This window comes from Uloborus diversus, chromosome 6 (genome assembly GCF_026930045.1).
Source record: "Uloborus diversus isolate 005 chromosome 6, Udiv.v.3.1, whole genome shotgun sequence".
NCBI lineage: Eukaryota > Metazoa > Arthropoda > Arachnida > Araneae > Uloboridae > Uloborus > Uloborus diversus.
The window spans coordinates 34,828,065-34,852,467 of record NC_072736.1 but is presented as its reverse complement, the minus strand read 5'-3'; the positions used below and the strand labels follow the sequence as shown (position 1 = coordinate 34,852,467).

At 33.9% G+C, this 24,403-nt stretch overlaps 1 protein-coding gene across 1 annotated transcript; it reads right to left on the bottom strand.

Annotated features, from left to right (window-relative positions):
• Positions 1-7,766: 7,766 nt before the first annotated feature.
• LOC129224257 (transcription initiation factor TFIID subunit 7-like) lies at positions 7,767-9,549 on the bottom strand. Its single transcript, XM_054858684.1, has one exon. The coding sequence runs from the start codon at positions 9,388-9,390 to the stop codon at positions 8,191-8,193; it is 1,200 nt and encodes a 399-aa protein (XP_054714659.1). The 5' UTR covers positions 9,391-9,549; the 3' UTR covers positions 7,767-8,190.
• Positions 9,550-24,403: the final 14,854 nt, after the last annotated feature.

Sequence of the window (24,403 nt, the reverse complement as noted above, 5' to 3'; positions counted from 1 at the left end):
ACCAGAAACTAAAAAGTTTTTGTACACAAAGAACAATTACTAGAAAGTATTTAAAATGCTTAAATTGACAAATAACTATAACAGCTCACCAATGAATAAAAGCTATTTTCCAACATGCATTTCATCGAACAAAAACTTTTCTCATACTCTGCTAAAAAAGAGCAAAGCGATTCAAATTGCGATGTTTAAAGCGGAAAACATCCCCAAAATCAATAACTATTTCAGCCAAAAAAGCGCTTAGCTATTCAAATGTACGATGTATGAAAAGTAAAAATGTCTCAACAGAACCATCCTAAACATAAACAATACAAAAATACCATACATTTATTTGTTATCCAGACATGTTTTCAAAATACCTATTATATTTTACATAAAATAACACCTTTATATTATTATAAAATGCTGTCAACTTATTTTCAGAAATTCAGTACCTAAAGGAGGCACGTTCATAGAATGTCTAAATAATTCTTTGCATCGATAAGAATTAACTTTTAGAACAAAATAACCGTACTATTTTTGTAAAATTAAGTTACATACAGTAAAAATAAAGTTAAAAACTACAAGAACCTCTCAACGATATGTAAAAACAAAGAATTTCGAAAGTGAGAGTTTTTTTTTTTAATTTTAAAATTAAGAACTTACCTTTTTATGGTATAAATCCTCACACTCAGTCTAAAACAATACATTATATGACATTGGCACGTTACAGATACACACCACGTTGGAGTTAACTTTTAATTAACGTTCAAGTTTGAAGAAACTGTCATTTTCTAATGTTTTTACTTCAAAACACAACTACTGAATTTAAACTAACACAAAATAAGTTTTCCTGTAAGGTATATTGCACGAAACAACACCTATCTCTCCTGAATGAAACCGAGTAAACAAACGAAGTAAACAAGTTTGAACAAGATTGCCTTCGGGTTGCGAAACACGAGTTAATTTCGCCAGGGATGCCATGCTTAAAAAGTTATCGCCTCATTGGCGAGAAAAATATTTCAATTTTGTGCAAAAAATCGGATGTCGCCAAATGGGGGGGTATATCACATCTGTACCGCTTAAAATTGTATATTAGCTCTTTTTAAAGAAAACTATAGGCCCCACTTTGATATATAACTTAAATACTTCACAGAAAAACCCACAAAATTTTAAAACTCAAATATTTTAGGAGATAGTCAGGAATGCCCCCCCCCCAAGAACTAGACCCCCCTCCAAAAGCAAGAGTCCCTCTTCCAAATGAGAAAAATACCTTTCAAAACCCCCCTAAAATTTCAATGGCGCAGTATGCGCCATGGACGTAACATGTGCAAAATTACCATGGTGTCGGACATAAACAAAAGTTTTTAAAACCTATTTAAAGCACTTTTAATTTTGCTTTTAACCTTGAGTAATATGTTAATGACAATAAATAAGATGTTTAGATAATTGCAACATTAAGTATCAAATAATTTTCATAAATGTTAATTATCACCCACTTCTAATTGGGATAGAGGTAAAAAAATCTTTAAAATATTTTCTTTTCTTTTGAAGATTTTATCTTCCTCTTTTAACCATTTAAAGTGCCCTTCTGTCCTATACATCACAGATATTTCAATCATTTCCTTATTTAACTGGGGGATGCAACCTGGGTAATGTACAGATTCATAGTTAACCGCAACCCAGTTATATACTTTTAAGTCGTGCAACAAATTCCATACCTTCGAATTCATCTAATGCATCACTGTCAGATAATTCTTTAAATAGAATAACCATCTTAAGTGTGTATGAGGAAGAAGTGTCTGAGATAGTAATTTTAATCAATGAAATTGCTTTGACTCAGTGCATGCAGCGAAAACTAAGGATTTTCTCTAATATTGGTGCAATGTTGCTGAATTATGCATGATCTCTTCTAAAGATATGTATACTTAATGTACATTTCTGATTAATAAAGAAGCCACAGATGCATAATTCTTGTGGCATACCGATTAACCCTATTTCAAATTTTCTAGTAGAATGGACCTCTGGTTGCAATAATAGTCTAATTTTGGGTTGAGCCCCCCCCCCCCCCCCCCCCCATCATTTTAATTCTAGCTTTTACATTACGCCACACTTTTTTTTTTTTTTTGTATCTTATCAGCTATGCAGTCTACAACTCCTTCCCAGGGAACAAAGAAATTCTAGGTTAATTTATGTTAAATTTCTGAACAAATAAAATTTAAATTTTGTTAATAGGTATCTTTGCTTAAATTGTAAGCTGGGTCCATTTGAGAAAACTCGTATATTTTTAGTGCTTGGATATTGGTTTTAAGATATTCCAAAAGGTAACTCACAAATTTAAGCACGGCAAATTTAGTATGATTCAAAGTGTCAAAAATTATTACAAAAGTTTGAGAGATTTCTTTGGAAATCCTCATACGAGATGTAAAGATCGTGGCTTGGGCATGTGCCCAGTTTGCCAGACTAAATTTCGTTCTGCTGTAAAATTGTTGCATTTTGAGATGTTTAAAATAAAGAAAAATTATTCCTAATAAGTTCAGTGCTTCTAAAAAATATATATTAAGTAACAAATTGGACCAGTTGATGAACCAATTTCTAGTTTCATGGTTTTGAGAAATTGTTTTTGAGTAAGAGTAACCATTAATAAGGACATTTTTAATGACTAAAGTATTAAGAAATGTTATTATTATTCCTTCTATTTTAAATCAGAGAAATTCTGTAATCAGAACAAGATAATAATTTATAAAATCTTGGTGTTGGACGTAATTAGTTTCTTATGTCCAACACCATAAAATAACAAAAAACTATATTTTTGAATTTTGTTTGAATTGCACACTGATGTTTTGATTTGCAAATAAAATGTTTTGTAAAATATTCCATCCTATTTTATGCAGCACAAACTTTTAGGTAATTTAGTGGACTTAATTTTAGCAAAGTGACTTATAAATAAGCTTTTAAAGACAAAAATATTTTATTTAGATCTAATTTTTTGTGTTACATTTGTTCTAAAGTGTTGTGGCAGGCAGCTGAATCAGTTACAATTTGAAAAATATTGCAACTATAGTTTGAAATACCAATTTCAACAAGATGTCAAAAAGTCCACTATGGCAGCATGTCAAAAATACCTTTGTTTAAAAGCTTGTAACTCTTACAAACATAAACTTCTGTAATAATTTTTATTGTTTTCATATAATTCAACTCATAAGCTTCAAAATGATATCTATTTTGTGAGAAAAAAAAAGGATCTTGAAAAATTGGTCATCAGTTCCCCATTTCTGTGGAATTGCCCAGTTCCTGTTTTGAGGATGCACAAAAGCCTAGTGGAGGAAGTTGTGCACACAACAACCACCCATCAATTTGAAGGTAAATTGAAGAAGAAAAAAACATCCTGTGCAATAAATATAATGGAATGGGTCTCATTAATCAATTATAATTACCAGAAAGCAGAGGTTCCTTTTAGTCTATTTCTGTGAACGCTCCTTTTTCAATAACTTCTTGCAATAGTCCAGCAGTATTCAGCAAGTTCTTGATTCAGCCCAATGGCCCTGATACTATCAGTGTCCCACATATTGGTGAAACCTTTCACCATGCTCGTCGCTTACATTCAGTATTTTGGGATTGCTTGGTATAACCCATATTGAAATAACATGAAAAATAAATAAGAATTTCAGGGGAAGGTATTGAGTTTTATGTCAAATCAACACAGAAAGTTAATTGTATTCCCTCAACATTTTAGAAATTGATTTAAATTTTTTATCCCTTTTAAAGCAAATCTCTAATTTAAGCACAAAATTTGCAGCCACATTTATATGTTGCAGAATAAGAACTATATAGCAGCAATGATAGTAGAAATTTCTAAGAATTAAAACATTACATTATTCAAAATTAATAAATTGTAATATCTTTCTCTAGTTTAATTTAATTGTATATACTGTGGCAAACAAAAAGAAAAAAGCTGATCATTATTAAAGAATTTAAAGCAATGAGTTAAAGTTGGTATTCTATTATGAAGTTTGGTTAGTTGTTAGCAGTTAAATACAATTTCAAAGTTTCTAACTTTATACAGATGAATCATTCAGACTTGTGTCAATGTCATTTCAAGAAGATTTCAATTAATATTGCGTACTTTGAAATTAACTATCTCATAAATATTGTTTCAGAAATCAATAATACTGATTACACAATTTAAAAAATGTAAAATTCAGAGGTTTGCTACACAAGTTTAAATTCTAGTTAAAACACCAAAATTGTCAAGCTTCAAAAACTTACTACACTTGGTGTAAAGATTTTGCAAGGAAACCTAAAGTGTTGGTTGAACATTTGGATTCAGCACATCAACATTATGTAAAATATTTTTTTCTGTAGGAAACAAACAAAAAGCTGAAATTTGCACGCTAGTATTATGGAAGGTTACAAACACCTTCCAAAACATTTGCCTTAGTTCGTGAATTTGCTTAATGATTAAGCAAATTTGTACCGTACAGTAAACTCCCAATTAAGAAGATGACAAACTTCCTGTGGATTATCTGCAAAAAGGCTAGAATTTTCTTTTAAAAATAAAGGCAGATCAGCCAAATTTTTAATAATAAAAAGCGGTCTAAATTAATAATTTATCTCACTAAAATTTTAAGTTTGATGCACCAGTAAAGACAGTTGATCAACATCCCTCCAAACATGATTTTGTAGCCAAACATACAATAAAAAATGCTTATTCAATATTGGAAAAAATATATCAATAGCGCTAACCTTAAATTGGATCCTAACTAGCAATGTCAGTTGGGACAGAATGACATCTACATGAAATACACTGCCAGCTCAGTCAATTCCAGTCGAGGACTGCAGTTTCGTGCTTATTAGCACTCATCAGCCCGGTATAGGACTAATTGAGCTCGAGGCGCCTCCAGCTCAGTTAGTCCTATACCGGGCTGATGAGTGCTAATAAGCACGAAACTGCAGTCCTCGGCTGGAATTGACTGAGCTGGCGGTATATTTCATGTATTTCTGCCTTAGCCCTGGCTATAGTGCGGTAACTTACTGAAGAATGACATCTATTTAACAGAAAAGTGTTTGTCATTATAAATTCAAAATACAGTGAAACTTCGATAAGTCGAACTTCGATGAGTCGAAAACTTCGACAAGCCGAAGTGGTTATTAATTCCCGTCCAACTGAACGGAGAATGCATGTTAATTATTTTCGATAAATCGAATTTCGTTGAGTCGAAATATTCGATGAGCCGAATTTTTCCCCCTGACCTTGTCAAATTTTCCATGCTAATGTAACTCTATAAGTCGAAATCGTTTTTTCTTCTAGTATGAACAAAAAGAAAAAAGCTGGCGCCACTGCATTGCATCAAAAGGCGTCTAAACCAAGTAGATCTAATAAATAGGAATTCGATATTTTGTAGGTAACCTTGTAAATGTTTTACCTTTTTTTTTCCCTAAAGGTATTGTTTGCTTCATTTTTTTTTTCTTAAAAAGAAAAACCTGCACAGGGGGAAACCAAAGCTCTGTCTTTGCGGAGCCCGGGACAGAAAAAAATAGAGAAAGGGGGGGGGGGCGGTACATTTAGGACTGAAATATCCACTTTTGGGGAAAAAAGATCGTGCGGGGACTGTTGTCTCGACAGAAGGGATTCTTTCTCGAATTAGCGTTTTGTTCTACAAAGCTGTAAGGTCATTCTAAATTTGCTGTTTTTCTTTATGTGTTAAAGAAAGCGTGTGATTGAGGGGCTGTCTCGCTTATCCCTCAAAGTTTAGACCTTAAAAAAATCGCTAAGAGAAAATTTTAAATTTGCAAGAAAAAGTTGAGCTGATCAAAGAAGTCGATTTAGGCATAGCAAAAAAGAAGGACACTGCATTGAAGTTTGGTGTGCCTCCAAGTACGCTTTCAACAATTTTAAAAAACCGAAATGTCTACCTCCAAGCGGTTGCTGACGAAAAATTTAATGCAAAAAGAAAACGCCTTAAGGATGGAAGGTATCCAGAGCTTGAAGAGGCCTTAGTAAAGTGGATGCTAGTAGCGAGAGAGAAAAATGTTTCGTTATCTGGACCAATCATACGTGAAAAAGCAGAAACTTTCGCAAAAAATATCGGCATTTCAAATTTTGAAGCTAGCGCAGGTTAGCTAGACAAATTTAAAACCCGACACAACATTGTGTACCGAACCATTTGTGGCGAAAGCGCAGTAGTGGATGAAAAAATTTGCGAAGATTGGAAAGAAAAAGTATTAAAAACTATTCTAATGGAGTACAATGAAAATGATATTTTTAATGCAGATGAGACGGGACTTTTTTTCAAATGTCTCCCTGACAAAACTTGTACTATAAAAGGTGACACATGTTCGGGTGGAAAGCGGAGCAAAGAACGCATAACTGTTATGGTAACAAGCGATATGTCAGGCACGGAGAAGCTGCCTTTGCTTGTTATCGGTAAGGCTAAGAAGCCGAGATGCTTTAACAGCGTCAAGTCTTTGCCAGTCGATTACACAAGCAATAGTAAAGCCTGGATGTCTTCAGAGGTGTTCAATTCTTGGCTTAAAAAATAGATAATAAATTTATCTCAGCTGGAAGAAAAATTGTAATGTTTATTGATAATTGCCCTGCACATCCCAAGGCAGCGGCTTGGGATGTGCAGGGCAATTAAATTGGAATTAACTTAATGCAATTAAATTAATAATAACTTAATGTGTTAAATAATGCAACTTAACTGCAATTAAATTGGAATTTCTTTCTCCGAACACAACTTCTATCATGCAGCCTATGGATCAGGGCATCATAAAAAATTTAAAGGTTCACTACAGAAAACGTGTTGCATTAAAAATTCTACAGTGTCTGGACGAGAATTCGGTTCCTTGCATTACTCTGCTCGACAGTCTCCGGGAACTGCGGAAAGCATGGAGTGATGTTATACAACAGACAATTGTTAACTGTTTTAAAAAGGCTGGTTTTGTAAAAGATACATCTTGTTTGGAGCAAGATAATGAATACGAAGAAGACGAAAATATGGACGATATAAATTTTCAAAGTGAGTGGAGCGTTTTACAAAATAAAATAAACATTCCTACCGACAGAGATTTTATGGATTTTGTGTCAGTTGATGACGGAGTTTTAGTGACTGAATACCCGACAGATGAAGAAATTTTATCAAGCATAACGGAAAAAAGCGAAAACGATTCTGGTGATGAAGAGGTAGAAGTATTTGAGCCAGTTATAAAATTACCTTCGATTCAAGATGCAAAACGAGCAGCAGATATATTGCGCGTTTTTGTAGAATTGCGTCCGAATGTTCCAGACTCTCTCTTTGACGCATTAAAAGTATCCGAAGATTATTTAGTGAAAGAACAAATATCCGCGCAAAAGCAATGTTTGATTACAGATTTTTTAAAAAAATGATACCTATGTCTTTTTTGGTAAGTTAAAAAGTTGTTCATTATGCATACAAATTTAAATTTGTTTTTCAACCTACATAAATTCTTTAATTTTTACAATTACATGTTAATTATGTCATGTATGTATATAGTATCACTGGTACATTATTTTATCACTTTTTTGAGCATGTTATAAATTTTTTGAGTTTTAGTGGTATCATTTTCTTTTTCTTCTATAGTTTGGTTTTGTTTTCGATTAGTCAAATTTTCGATAACTCGAATTTTTTTCGCGTTCCCTACAACTTCGAGTTATCGAAGTTTTACTGTAAACAATTTTGGATTTATCAATGTTTAATATGCTCAAGGCTCAAATGTGCATTAAATACATAATACAAGAATAACATTATTATGCCAGGCATAGAAATTGATTTAAAAATCTATTTGGATGACAAAAGAAAAAATTTTTTTAGTTTTTGTTCATGAAAAATATTATCTTTTTAATCATCTTATTTTTTTTCCTGCCCATAATATAAGGAAAAAAACTTCAATGCACTTAATTTAATAAAAATGTCAATTAATTTAGAACTTTTTAGGATCAAATACATTGAATTTATTTTTCAAAAATCAAAAAAGAATGAAAAGAACTACAAACCATGTCATTCATTCTTTTCTATCATTCAATGTATTGAGCAAGAATAATAACCAGGATAACAATGAAAGTATAGTTGTTAGCTCTTGGAATACACATGCAAATCTACAAGATGTATGCAAATGTTCAAGTTCCTGCTATTGCAACCGTAACATGTACTTTAAACAATCTACCGTTAAAATTCTTTATAAATTCATCCTTCATCCATCGTGTAATATACTCATAATGTCGTTATATTCCATTTGTTTTTCATATTCGTCTTGTTTCAAACGATCTATATTGGCCTGGAACCTTTGCTTGAGTGCTTGATTTTCAATGCTCATAATTTCAAGTTCTTGTGCTCGGCGTTTAGCTTGCAAGTTCGAAATAGAATGCTCGAGTTCATCCAACTTTTCCATAAGTGCCATTCGTTCCTCTTCCGTTTTCTGTTCTTTCAATAACTGTCCTAAATTTTCCCCAGCAGTAGCAGATTCCAACTGCGACACTGCAATACTGTCATTCTCCGTACCGTAATCTTGATCTTGAAATTGCTCCGAAGTATCAGGACTCAGCTGCATGCTCTTTGAGAGATCAACAATATCTTTCCCACTCTTTGCTTCCTCATATTCAGGTACCTTATCTTGTTCTTCAACTTTAACTTCAGATTTGACCTCTTGCCTTTCAGCAACGTCAACTACATTAACATCGTCTTCTTCTCCACTCTCTTCAGAACTGCTAAGGACTTCACCAAAGATGTCATATTCAGCAACATCCGCAGTCTGAGAATTACTAAGCTCTCTTTCCTCAAGCGACAGTTGCCCTTCAGTTCCAAATTCTCTCTCACTACCTTTATTATCAACCTTTTCATCTTCTGCATTTACAACCTCATATCTCACACTAATAGCTTCTGTGTCAGTTCTCAAAAGCCGCTTTACTTCCTTTTCAACATCAGGTAAGTCCACGTACTTCTTTTTTAAAGTTTTCCTGAATCGTCTTTTCCTGACATTTTTTAAAGGAGCAGTGATGCCATGAGGCAACATATATCGTTTATCTTTCGCATCCTTATCCTTTTTCTTCGGTGAAACTTCTTCATCACTCTTAGAAGCATCGCCTTCTGTGGCGATCATTATTTGACAAATATCGGCAGTTTTGTAAAATATTTTTCGGTCAAGTGTTTTGCATGATTCTATAATCGAAGGCAAATCATGTAATTTAGCAGGCAATGTCCATTTATCAAACTGAACAGTCGCGTGTCTCATATCATTTTCAATTTGAATTTTTAGTCTATCTTCCAAATTCATTACTCCAGATCTTACAGCTGCTCTTAAACTAGCCGCTGGAGTTGGAGGTAATCGCAAAATAAATTGATTTTCCAGTTCAACAGGAGCGTCAGCTCCAGACTTCCGCGATTCTTCCAGCATTTTCGAAACAAAATAACAATCAGCCCTCAAGAAAAATACATCACTTTGAGCACTAGGTGATATTTAAAAACACTTTTATACATAATTCATATTTTCTAATACTTTAGCCTACATAAACAACTGTTCCCGTTCTTTCCAGAAAAAGACAAGTACGGTCTGAACGGCCAAAAAAAAAAAAAAGTAAACAGTCAACTTCACTTCAGTTCTGTTTAGCCCATAGACTAATAATAAGAGTAGACCGAGCTATGGCAACCCTTTTGCTGCTCATAAACCAAACCATCATGTGACTGGTGGATATCCTAGCAACAGCGGGCGTTAATCGTAGCAGACGATCAACGCCAGCGCGAAATAAAATAAATAGAATTTATGGAACACGGAAGAATGATCTTTTATGGAGTCCGATTTGTAAATTTGTTATTCTAAGTTGTAAATATTTTGTTAATATAGTGAGTTTTTCGTTTAGATAGTATTGTGAATTTTCTTTAGTCAATTTCAATAACTCTCTAAGCAATAAAAGATGCAAGCGACCAAGAAGAATCAACAAACGGTAAGATTTTTACCTACAGTTTTAATTTAAGATACCGATTAGTACATTTTTGCGTTAACGCAAAACGTTTACGCCATTTCGTTCACGCCAACGCTGACAGCTCCAAAGGAAATAAAAGTTACCAAAAACTGATCAAAAACTATTACTAATGTCAGAATAATGCATAACTAAAAGAAAAACAGTTCAATCTCTGCACCTGGAAGTTTTTTTTAATGAAAACACATTGTCTTAAAATACATGTCGAGTGCCAAACTATAGATAATGCTGCCATCTAGCAACCATGCTGCCAAAGTCTTCGCCAAGCCCTTCCACTAGTCACATGATACATGTATGAACCAATTTTCTTCATCAGCAAGAACGAGAAAGCTCGGTCTACTCTTATTATTAGTCTATGGTTTAGCCATCACGTTCCTACCCCTAGACATGGGCCATGGTCCCACTTGAACGTCACCTAACGGATATATTAAGAAACTACTGACAACTGTACACATTCACTTTAAAATGTCGGACGAAAACCTGTAACCCACCGTGATCCGTTGCAAGATTTGTTGATTCTCACATTTGTAGCGAACAATAGAGTAAGTTATACAGAACTTTTATTATTATTCTCTTATTTAGTCTAGTACTTTTATATTATTCAGTAATAAGGACATTTTTTTTAGTATTGTCTAGTGTTTTAGTTTAATATTTGTAAAAGTTTAATGTCAAGTACTAACATATGGTTGTTTTGCTTGTGTAATCGGTATGTGTGTGCAGCGACGCTCCGCTGGTTGGTCTTATCATGGCCCCACTGAATGCGCTGGCGCTTACCAGGCCTTGACAATTTTTGACTTTCCTGTGTTAAACCGGGGCAACTATTTCTGCACTTGGACATGGTCACACTAGATGGAAAAACTTCAAAACTTCATATTTGCCCATTCTGACCGCAAGGAGGCGCCACAAGCCACGGTTGCATCCAACAATCAACGACAAGTTTCAAAGTTTGTTTATTTTAATTAATTTATAGTACATAGAACAAACATCAATATTTCGCAAGATGCTAATTTTGAAATTAAAGGTTTTAATTTAATTTTACATGTTCATTTATAGCTTGTGTTTCATTTGTTGTATTATTTTACGCTTTATGGAGAAAGTTAATTATTTAGAAGATTATTTTTTATTTTAATGGACTTTTTGATCTTGTTTCTTGGCTTGCTTCGCTTACAAATATTTTAAGAAGAGAAAATAATTTATGTTATCGCCAAATAAGTACTTTATATGTAACTTGAAATAGTCCCTGACAATAAGTAAAATTAAATAATCCCCATGTTAAAAAATACACCACTACGTACCTATAGCGGAAAACTACCCTCCTCCCCTCTTTTTTTTTTTTTTTTTTTTTTTTTTTTTTTTTTTTGAGAAATGCTAGATATTTAGAGCTGCTCCTAATGCTATACAATTAGAGCAAGATTACAAAAATTTGTAAGCAGATCTTAGACTCCTGCGGATTCTTGACGGTCTGCTGTGTGTGCGTATTTTATTTTTCCAACAGAAAATTCATATCCTAATTTCCGCCAAACTTGGCAATCAAATTTCCTGCAAAGTTTCTAGTTCAAAGCTCCTTTCTCATTCATGCTTAAAGTGTAGAAAATAGTTTTTTTATGACTAGAATTCAATGTTTACAGGATTTTACATCGCTAAATATTTTAATTTTCTTAAAAATATGTTTAAAAATATCGCAAAAGTGTCAAGTAAACAAATTCCATATCATTGTTTTACTTTTGCAAGGACAACATAAATTTTATGTGGAACTCTCCCCTGCTAGAATTTTATAAAACATCAACAGTGTTGATATTTTATAAAATAATCTGTTCCTTTTTTTTAAAATAAGTTTCACAAATTTATGTGTAGATATTTGAGTTTCTTTCCCTGTTGCATGATTTGTTAAATGTTTGAAATAAATTTAAAAAATCATAATAATTTGAATTTTGGCTGCTTAAGTTCGAATTAGGTTATTCACGATCATGAATTGCGATAGGATCCTACTCGTTGGGTTTCTTGTTTCTACAAATGGAATGAAATAGAAATGACCAAGAAATGTGCAACCGTCATAATATGATTGTTGATTTTCTAGAATAGATATTACGAGGCATATCCATTAGCAAAAAAAAAAAAAAATGCTGATACGGTAAATAAGATAAATATTTTATACCCGATATCCACCAGTACACTTTATCATAAATATTATTTACTGCGTGAACACTTTATTACAATTGAAGTAATAGCACCTGGGATGTTATAGGTAAGGCGGGAGGGTGGGAAGGGACTCTAACTCTATTCTAACATACCCTTGAATATAAATCGGCTGCGGTTTGCCTTTATTCATTTTCTTTTTAGGCCTATCCTGATATAAAAGGTGCGGTTTTCTTCTCCATTTCCATTCCTTTTGTAGAAACAAGAAGCCTAAGGAGCATCACATTTTAAAATCTTCAGGAGCATTGAAAATAGAGCCCCAAGAAGGAAACATTGGATTGAAGTGATATTTAATATACGGAATAATATAGGTGAGAGATACACTTGATTCCCAAAATCTAGACAATTAAACAAATACAGGCGAAGAAATGAGATTAATACAGTGCTACTTCAAAAGCACGTTGGACCCTCTTTTGCTGCAATACAAGCCGCAATACGGTCCGGCGTTGAGCTAATTAAACGTCTGATGTTGTCCTGAGGCAGATGGACCCACACATTTTGAACAACCACTTCTAAATCTTGCACAGAGTAGCACAGCAGCATCTGCCGTTTCAGCTGATCCCGTACATGCTCTATAGGGGACAAGTCATGGGAGCGGGCTGGCCATGGAAGAGTCTCAAATAGGGGAAGGTCCCAAAAGGACCTAAGAACCAAAGGACCAAACCTGTTTTGTCCGATCTTTTTTTTTTTTTTTTTTTTTGTGTGTGTGTGTGTGTGTGGTTTATAAAAATTATTTATAAAACGAGCGAAAATTTTTTATCAAACGATTGCGTGGTAGTATCATTAAGGGTCGACAGAGGCATCCGATGGGAAGTCACTGTGACTTTCCAAAAATTTCGGGACAATTAATTCGGGAAATTTTTCGGGAGTCGGCAAAATTATCATTGCTTGGTTTATTTTGATTTCGTTTAAATATAACATTTTGGATATTTTCTACGTGAGACTTTTTTTATGCAGTCCCTATCCACCGCATAAAAAAATATTTTTTTAACTCAGTTGCGAAAACTTTTTAAAGCTACTGGTGAAGTTTCAGGCATTTTTTTTACACGATTTTTTTATGCGGTCCCTATTCACCGCATAAAAAGAGGATTGGGTGCGTATATGTAGGGGAGACCGGGGCAAGATGACGAATACCTTAATTTTTCCGTTTTCCAGAAGGTAACAGCATCAACTGGATACCACTGGCTCTCCTATCCGCTGTTCGCTCAGAAATAGTATAGAGACGCTGAAATCGCAATATTTGTGTTAGGTCTGAAGCTCTGATTGTTTATAGTTGCCACGATATAACTTTTGTGCATATGTAAATAGGCTCTGCTATAGATACACATAAGATTTCTCGTGTTTCTTTAGTATTTATGAGTAACTTAGTTTAAATACTACCTATTACCATGAATAAATGTCAATTAATCGCCATCCTTTATGGCAATAGAGACGAATCCGTTCAAACAGGCAGTCCGGGGCACGATGACGGGTCGAAACGCGGGGCAAGATGACGAGCTCGTTGGTGATGAAACTGAGAATAATAGTGCTAATACTCAGCCCTTGGTAGTAGAAAACCAACATATAAACCCTCCAGACGAAGCAGAACTTACGGCAATTGCTGGTTTCGATGCACCAAAGAAGCTTGTTAGTGTTTCTGATTTCAATGCATTGCCTAAAGCAACACAATAAGAGAAAAAAAAGAAAAGGCAGAAAACTGAGCTCAAACATTCTTACAAGCATACCCATCAGAGAAATGTCAGAAAAAGGAGCGAAACGGAAGAAAAAAATAGATTATTAAAAAAAAAAAACAGGGAAAATAATCCGGTGATGCTAAAAAGGGAGTAAAAACAACTTGAACTAAGTTCCTGTAGGTCCAAGTCTATACAATTTGTGCCAAGCAATCCAGTTGCATCAACTTCAAAGGATGGTGTTATAATATGCCCTGCTTTGTCCAGAGGAATATTGTGACCCTCCAACAGATGAATGGATAGAGTGTTGTAAAAGTCAAGAGTGGTGGCAAGAGGAATGTTCCAATTATGAAAATGGCATTTTTATTTGTGCCCCAGGGCCGATCCTAGCAGGTGTGCAGAGTGTGCGCCGCACAAGGGGGCCAAAGCAAGGAGCGGCCGTAGGTCGCATCATATAGTTCTTATAATCAAGCAAAATTCCTCAAGAATTTCTCACAAGATAACTTATAATAAGTAGAATAAATAAATAATTTTTAAATGTTCAATTGTCAAATATGTGTCGATTTCCCGACAGCATAGCATAGTTTAAGAAAAATAGAGTGTTAGGGAGCATTGTGTTGGTTCATTGTCCATTAATATCTACTCTTAACAACATGCTTCATTTGGTTGCAAAGTTTGTGACAGAACCGGTAATCAGGCATGGATACAGGGGAGGGGAAAGGCCCCTTTCTGCGGCATGAAACGGTGCCGTCTAAAAGGAGCACCGAGGGCGGCCACTAATGATTACCCCCCAAGCTTTAAAAAACCTAAACAATGAAGACATATTTTATTTAAATTATTTTAAAAAAAAAAAAGCTATACTGATTAGATACTCTCACAAGCATTTCAAACAACAAACTATGTAACAAACTCTGTGCTTAACAATCGAGGATGCGTGGAGAGAAAGTGGAAAATTGCGACTCCCTGGAGAATAACATATATGAATGACGAAATAAAATGTTGTACTTTTCCCCCTTTACGACAATTTTTCTGATTAAAATCTTGAATGAACTGCCCGGTTTCAGATCAGGTAGGAAGACAGGGCCCTTGCCCCGGGAAGCAAATTTAAATGTAGCTCCAAAACAAAGATCCAAAAGGATGCCATGACCTCCTTGACGATACTAAAGAAGGCTTGAAATTGCGTTTCTAGGACTTTACTTTCAGAAAATTTCGCTGGTTGAACCATCGATCTTAAAAACCCAATTAAATCTCTGATTCACCTCTTCCACCTTAACTTAATCAAACATAGCCTAAAAATGTTGACTCCAAAATCCAAAACGTGTTTTCAGACGACAGCCCTTCCTATCATCAAAAGTCATATAAAATTGCTTTGGCATTTTTAGAAATTTTTGCGGTGGAGGACCCCAAAATCCATTCCCAAACATTACTACCAAAGACAGTCTCAATTAGCGTCTTTAGAGAAGTCCCTAATTCCACCCCCTCTCACTTAACGTATTGAAAAACAAACTAAATTGAGTTTTTCAAACATCAGTTTCAAAAACTTTTGGGGAAAGACCCCGGATCCCCCTTTTCTCCAACGCAATCACTATACCTGAAAATTTCGTTTTTAGACGGTTCCGTGGAGCTACAGCTTCCTGCCTAAACTAACCTGAAATTGACTTCAGTTTCAAAAACACAGTTCGTGAGGGCACACTGAAACCCCGTCCGCTCTTCGTCCCATCGTTATCAAACAATGCTTAAAATACGATTTTGGGACTTATTTTTCTAAAGAATTCAGAAGGAGAACTGACAGGCTTATGTAACTTTTTACGGTGCTAGGGCATATCCATCAATCGTCGAGGTGAGGTGGACAAGTCTATAGTTATATTTTTCAGATATTAATGTTGAAAAATATCCGCAAGATCCGTAGAAGCTTCCCAGTTTTGTTAACGTCACCAAAGATAATATAAAATTGCGATTTTAGAAATATCCGCTTAAGAGCTCCAAAACCCTTCCTTCCCAAAAAAAGCCCATAATGGATTTCAGTTCCAAAAAATATTTTGGTTCGGAATATTTTCACGTTTCCCGTATTGTTGTCAAATCTAGCCGAAAACGGGTTTTTGAAAAAATAGTGCCAAGAAATTACCGGAGGATAGCCGCCAGATCCCCTACCGTCACCAAAGACAGCCTAAATTTGCGTTTTAAACTTATATTTCAAAATCTTTCGATGGGAGACGATTGAATCTCCCTCCCTCTTGCAACGTCAACAAAGGTAACCCAAAATTGCGGGTTTAAAATTTCAGTTTCGGAGATTTTTCGAAAAGACGCCGGTCCTTCCTAAGTTACGGTCTTAAAAAATAGCTTCAAATTGATTTCAATTTTGAAAAAAATTTAGGAAAGAAATGCAACATTACTTTCACCTAAAGTCTCGAAAAAGTTCCTAAAATTGCGATATTTGACGTCAATTTCGAAAATTTCTTCATGCACTTTGAATATACTTGACTCTTTTGTCCTTGCAACCAAACACAACTAAAGATTAACTAAAAATATTTTTCATACGCCAATTTCGACAATTTTCTTGGAGCAATCCTCCTCCCCTGAACCCCTGACACCTCCCCCCACGCTTCCCCTTCCTCCGTCCCTTCTCTGATCTCACCGAAGAAAGACCATAAAATGCGTTTTTACGACTATTAAATTTTGGTATCTATTACTTTCTTCAAAAATATGAATACTACCTAAGAAGTATCTTAGTATAAAAAATTTCTTTTTTTTTTATAAGATCATTCTTCTGTTCCCCCCTCCCCTTTTTAAATTCGAACTTGGCATAGAAATTTAAAGAAATATTTATATAGACGTTAAAGATTAGACAAAATATGCAAATTACACTTGAGGGGCGGCACATTAGGTCTTTGCACACGGGCGGCCGACACCCTAGGATCGGCCCTGTTGTGCCCATTGTTAGCTGCACAACTTAATACTTCAACATTACGCTGCACTGTATTACGCTTAATTTGATACTTTGTAAGATGTAAAAACACAGTTATCATTCGTTAAACTAAATAACATATTCAAATCATAAACTATGTCCAACCTTTTTCAATGTTGTCATCTTGCCCCAACGTCAAAGTCATCTTGCCCCAGTACTGGGGCAAGATGACGATCTGTTAATCTTATGAAAAACTAAAAATATCCCTCATTATTTTTATCTTAAAAACTGAATGGTAATATATTTAATGCTGCAAAGGACTATTGTAACAGCTCATGTAAAATTAATTTTACAATCCTTAAAAATAAATTAATAAACAACGAAAATTGTTAACATAGTCATCTTGCCCCGGTCTCCCCTATACATTTTTTAATGCTCAAAGCGTGTGAATCAACAGGGTTGTTTCCGAAATTTTAAGTTTTTTTTTTTTTTTTTTGAAAGAACATTTTTAAAATCATAGGATCTGACCATTTTTCTAAAATAACTTGACTAAGTTTAATATTTAAAAAAAAAAGCATTAATCGGGGCGCTTTCATTGTTTACGCTTCTGCCGATGATATCACAAGTGATGAAATGCCATTCACTGATGCCACTCACAGAGCACAATATTCAATTAGTTTCTTTACTCACATGTGCTGGCAAATATATGATTGATTATAAGCGTAGAGTGCTATATGTAATTCGCTTCTTGATCATCATAACGTAGAAACGCGGTAGACAGATGCGCCAAAGTATATCATTTGGGACGTCTTAAAGACCACGCCTTATTTTCAAAATCGACATTTAAAAAAATTAATTAAAAACTAAGCGTCGGGAAAATGAAAGTTTTTTCTAGCTCCATGTTATTTTTATTTATTTTTTAATTATTCTATGAATTTCCTTTCGTAAGGAAAAAAAATCTGCACTTTTTCGAAATAGCGCTTGTGCACTAAACGTTTGTGCATTTCTATGCGTATTGTGCACTAATATACTACTAAAATCTACACTAAAGTTATTATAACATGAGATGTGCTAAAAATGGAAGGGGAAAAAGATAAATGACATTATTTTGGTGTCCGTAAATTATTGGTGCGAGAACCACGGACCCGTCGTAGAACCATGTATTAGTCACACTCTGATTTTAAATGTTTTTAAAATTATGTTAATGGTTCATTTTCTTAAATTGCCATCATATTTTTAACTTTTCTATTGTTCTTCTTCATTTGAAAAAGAATATTCCTAACCATGCCTGTCAAGTGGGGATATCACGGGGGAAGGGGGCAATTATGACACCCCTAAATTTTACAAACATACTAAAATTGGGCATTTTGCTCGTATTTTGTTGTTTTTTTCCCGAACACAAAACCTTTGCCCCCCCCCCCGGAAATTTTTAAATGTCGGGCCTGTTCCCAAGCGTACATTTTTAATTAAATTCTATTCGTTGTAAAATATACACTACATTACGAGCGAAAAGAATGGCAATTGTTAACGTAAATTCCTATACCTCTCTAACCTCATCAGGGTCAAAAGGGGCAATGAATGACCCTCTCAAGTTTTGAGAAATGAATGTATTTACAGATTGCGGAGCGTGTTTCTTTTCTTTTTCTTTTTTTGAGCAATCACGATTGCTTATTGCTTTCATTTGACTGTTTTTGACGTTCCTTTGATTTTTCCCACCGCCACCCTCCACACCATCACCGTCGACGGGCTCCTCACAATGCTGCACCTCTAGCGAAAACCGTCTCCAGGTTTCATCAATATCCTACACTTACACGCATACATACACGCACCTACACACATATACATATATACACCTACACACACACAATTTCATCCATAAGCTCATTATTTTTGCATTGAAAAAGGCGTTCCCTGTAACGCCGAAACACGTGTCTGCTGTAATTTACAAATTTGTGCTTCTACTTACGTTGTTTGGTCTGACTTTACTATTGGCACAAAGGTATTTATTTATCTTACAAACACATATGCATACACACATATACACCCCACACACACATACACACAACTACCCACACACTCATGCCTGCACACAGACACAAACACACGTGCCTACACACACACATACCCCCACACAAAAACACACGCTTACATATACACACACACTCGTGATTGCGAAAAACATAATTTGAATTCAAGATGACAAAATTCAAATTATTATTTTTTTTTTCGATGTAATTTATTGAGCAGAAAAAATTCGTATGTAAATGAGCATGTAAAATTAGAAATGAGGGCTGCCTACCATATATCATCAATCTTAGAACTGTTGTATCCAAAAAGGAAACTCCAGGGGATTTTCAATAAAAAATTTGAAAATTATTTGCAAAGCTTTCAAAAAAAAAAAAAAAAGAAAAGAAAAAAAAGCGTTTAAAAAATATATTCAGAATTACGCATTAATATTAAAAAAAATTATATGTTTTCTGCGTTTAGTTTAAATTTTTTATTACGCGTAATTTTTGATATGATATTAAAATAACAATAAAAAATGCTCTTCACCATTGTAAAACAATGTTTATTCAGCACTTTTTCTCTACATTCCTTCTTTTGAAATTAAAATTTTCGTCAAATGACGTACGCCCGATAATAAGTCGAGAAATCACGTATTTACAGATGCCAAAGCGCCAACGCTCACAATCACGCCAAGTGGAAACAAAAACATGGGTAGCCAGTGGCGCCCTCTTTGTTGCCATGAGTTTCAGCGATTGCCACGGCCTTTTAAGTATTCAGTGGGGACATGGTCTTACAGAGAAGTTGAATTATTGATTAAAATTTCAATTTGTATGCATTAGTTTATTCTCAACTCCAACAAACTACATAGCACTATAACAAACTAGGCACTGCAGCCACCGTCAAATGGCGGATGAAAAAGGTAAAACAAACGCACGCCGGGCGTAGAAAATGCTAATAAGCCTAGTAACTAATTTTTAAAGTCTTGTGGATATTCTGGTCCACGTAGAAAGAAATGAGAATTCAAGAAGCATTACTAAACGTCAGAAATTAATGCAAATTGCGTAGTTCGTAGTTCTAAGCAGCCATTTCCACGATGTTGAATTCGATATTTATCAATTCTTGATTGGACTACATTTTTATTGTGACAAGATTTAATGCTAGATAATTTAATTGTATGATATTACGATTGATTATCAAAAGAGGAAGATGATACTTCGTTGTCTTGTTTGGCAAGCGTTAATTGTTTGACATTTGCAACTGAGTAATTTCTCAAACTGCCGAATCAGTAAATTTTATTTTTTTCCGTTCCGCAAGTTTTTAATTTGTCGGTTAAATGATTTAATTCCGTCACGCTATGCAAATCATCAATAAAATTCTCACGGATACATAGTGGTAGTTTTCTTTTTAATTGATCTTTCATTATTTCTTTAAACTTATCGAATTCTGTTATTCTTTCTACCATTTTAATCCACTCATGATAAAAAATAAAAATGGTTTAACTGACACGCAAAATCTTGCTAAGAACTCTTTGCTCGCACAATACTAAAACTAAAACCCTAAACAATTTGGCGATAAAAATTCCCAGCTTTTCTTTTTGTTAATTCTAAACGTTCTTTCTCGGTTAAGCATTTTTTGTTTCGTTCTACGATAATGTATGTATTCAACAAAATATTTTGTATAGTACTATGCTTTCCAACTAAATGCTGCAGTAAAATAAAGGTTAGTTACATTAATTACTTTTAAAAATAGGCGGAGATTTAAGCTCTAACGTTCTTCTGCTAATGTTATCAAATCCTTCTTTCGAGCTTAAGGCGATAAGGGGCTTTCAAATGAGTAAAAATTGGTCAAACGTTATTTTATTCATTATATTTCGAAAAAATACACGTTTAGCTGAACCGTTTAAAAAGAAAAAGAACTGAATCGGTGGAAAACTGGCGAAGTTATGTCGCTTTTTGTGGGAGCCATGCCCCTCCTTTTTTTTTACTAAAAAATGCATATAAAATGCACGAGTAAAAAAAAAAGCATATAATATTTAAATTTTCAATACTAATACCATTTCAAATGAATCATAAGATCTTATTTGTGGTGAATTTGTATTGAAAACTACAGTGGCTCCCAAAAGTGTTCGTACACTTTGAAATTTTTTAGTAAAACCAAAATAACTCAAAACTGAATTCGAATATGAAATCCAATATTTTTTCACATCATTCCTATGTCATTCTAAATACAACCCATTGGTTTTTTTCAAAATATTGACGGATCTTCTTTTTGAAATGGGTCAGAAAACGAAGAGACAGAGAAATAACACGCCGCAAAAGTCATCGTACACTCAAATATTTTCGAATAAATTCATGATTAAAATTATCATATGCCGTTTTATTTATATTTTTGTATTGTGTTGACCCTTATAAGTCATTTGGTTTTAATTTTTTGTTTATTTATTCCTTAATATTGTGCTTATTACTGTAAAATGGCTGGTATTCGTAAAAAACCGCAAACACCATTCAAAATTTGAATTTTTTCCCCACAGTAGTGGTAAATTGGTTTGAAATGTCTCTAAATTAGTTAATTTATTTGTTTGTATAGTAAAGTGCTTGATAAAATGCTTTAAAGAAAGAAATCGGACCGAAAACAAGGTAAGAAAAGGTCAACCAGCAAAGTTTACAAAACGTGACCGGAGATTTAAAGTTAAAAAAATTATGAAAATACACATTTGAGTGTTGTAAAAGTTTCTGCAGAGTTAAATGAAACATTTTACATTTAATTTTCACCTAAAATTGTTCGTCAAGTTCTCTGATTAGCTGGATTAAATGGGACCTCTTCCCACAGAAATTTTCTTGGTCATGCGAAAAACAGAAAGCTTACGCTTTTCGTCCCAAAAATCAATGATAAATAAGCTAAAAACGTTTTAGAATCACGTCTTACTTACAGATAAAAAGTAATTTAACATTTTTGGTTAAATTGTTGTATAACTGTAAGTAGAAGAAAAAATTAGGAATTTAATCTTAAGAACTTATTTGAATCAGTTAATCAGGACGGTGGAGGTGCTCTAGTGTGAGGGTGCATATCAGCATCAGGACTTGGTAGTTTGTAATTTTTTGATGAAATAATGAATCATGCTGTTCCTTTAAATATTTTAAAAACCAATTTTGAACTCTTAGCCAAAAATTTGGTTATTGGAAGCAACTTTGTTTTTCTATCAAGATAACGCTAAGAAGCACACGGTTTTCAACGTTTGCGTCTAGTGCCTCGAAAATTGTCCTAAAGTTTAGAAAATACCCTCTCAATCTCCAGATTTTAACTTAATGTAACGTATTTAGAGATATCTGGAGACTAGATTACGAAAATTGGGCTTTAAAACGAAAATAAAGCTAGAAACAGTAAGACTCGAAGTGAGGTTTAACACTTACTCAGAAATTACGCAAAAAAAAAAAAAAAAAAAAAAGAAAGAAAAAGAATGAAATATATTCCCGGACGTTTAAAAGGTGTTATGAATACTGTATGATATTCTACTAATTAATAACTTAATCAAAAGTTAGATTATTCAATAATATATAGACATTTTATAAAGTGTACGAAGACTTTTGTGAGATAAAATTTCCGGCACTTTTTGGTTTTTGATATTTAAAAAATAAAGTTTTAATATTTTTTAAAAACTTGTCATGTAGTTTTGTTAAAAATTGATCATAGAGCTTATAGTTAAATACCTATTCCGAAATACCGATTCTAACCAATGGATTGGGGCCTATTTCGTTGAAAGTCGTAGGTGTACGAAGACTTTTGTTGAGCCACTGTACATTATTGTTTATTCAATAATGAAACTTGCAGTAGTAAAAGAGAAAATGTTGATTTCCTCAAAACCTAATTTTCGACATAATTACAAAATTCAAACTGCTCCTTGCAAACGAATTATTATTTAAATTTGCTGAAATTTTTATGCCAAGTATTTAAATGGTTTGTTAACATTTTGTTGTGAAAGATTTTTCTGTTTGATTAGTTTTGTGGAGTATATCTGCAATATTTTATTGAAATACTAGCCGCCTGCGGCGACCTGCTGGTTCGCCTTCTTACGCCATTCGCCTTTCTATGCAAGCAGCCACTTACCGCGGCTGTTTGACTAACTTGTCATTTACCTTTTTACTTCAAGTTTGCCGCCTAAATTTGGCAGCAGTTTTAATCAATCCATCAATATCTTTTTTTGTGCCATTCACATTTTTACGCCAAGATTGACGCCTTCGGCGGCTATCTACCTTTACGATCTATCTCTAATTTTTTTTATCCATCTTTATTTATTTTAACATCCCCGCCCATTTCCTAATAAAAACAAAGATCACTCAAAAAACCCTTTGTAGTGTGCAAAAAGTAACGTTTGACAAAGAAAAAAAAAATGTCGCTGTTTTTATTAAATTAAATGCGCACAACTATGAAATGTAACGTAATATAGATGCAGCACAACGTCCAGCTTGGGGGGGGGGGGGGGGGGATGGAAAAAGAAAAATGCAATCCCTAAATTTTTTTTAAATAAAAGGAAAGAAAAAAAAAAGCAAGCGCTGAACGGAAAAACACGATTTCATCACGTCATAAAATGTAGAAATAAACTATATAGAAAAAAAAAAAGATTAACATTGTTTGCGATTAAGATTCCGTCGTAAATATCGAATCGAAATCCAAGTAGTGACATCAGAGCATAAAAGATTGAAGAACCCTTTTTTCGACCGATGCGGGGAAAGACATGATGTGTTCAGCATTAAAAAAATTGTTAAAAAAAAAAAAAAAAAAAAACTATTGCTTATTTTTAAGAACTTTTTTCTTCTGAAGAGGGCGAAATGTTTTTACTATTGCCAACTTAAATTTTAGAAATGAAGCTTTGATACTTCTCGCAGGATGATATAATAGAAAAATATAAACCCTAGAAAAAAAATTCTAATTGAAGGTTTTTTCAAAAATTCATAAAAAATACAAAAATTGCTCTGTCTTAGAAATTTTTTCATTCATCATATTTAAAATTAAATTTCCAACACTATAGTACAAAAAATATTTGTGTGGTGCGATTGGTTCAGGGTTTGTGAGGTAAAAAGTACTAAAAAATGCAAAAAAAACACATAAAACATTAAATAACTTTTTTCTAATTAAAATATCAAAAATCGAAGTCCGAGGTGCACATCTTCAGCAGAAACTGTACCTGTATACCAAATTTCATCTTTCTAGGCCTTAAAGTTTTCCCGGGAAGCACGCCACACAAACACAAACATCTTATTTTATATGTACTAGCCAACTGCGGCGATCAGCTGGTCCACCTTTTTACGCAATTTGCCTTTTTGCGCCAGGGTTGCCGCCTTCGGCGGCTGCTTAGCCAATTTAGCGACGGTATTAATCAATGTTTTTCTCTATATATCAATTTTATCATTTGCCTTTTTACGCCAATGTTGGCTTCTTCGGCGGCTGCTTAAAAAAAATTTATCGATGGTATTAATCAATCTTTTTCTCTATACATCAATATTATCCTTCACCTTTTTACGACAAGGTTGCCGCCATCGGCGGCTGCTTAAATAAATTTTGTGTTGAATAAAGTATTTTCTAGATCTATCTCCAGTTATGTCCTTTGGAATATTTTTAAAGGGTGGGGGAGGGGAGGAACAAAGGGCATACTAT

Bases quoted from the DNA above. Each gene is read 5' to 3' on its own strand.
- LOC129224257 (XM_054858684.1), bottom strand. From the start codon at position 9,390: ATGCTGGAAGAATCGCGGAAGTCTGGAGCTGACGCTCCTGTTGAACTG.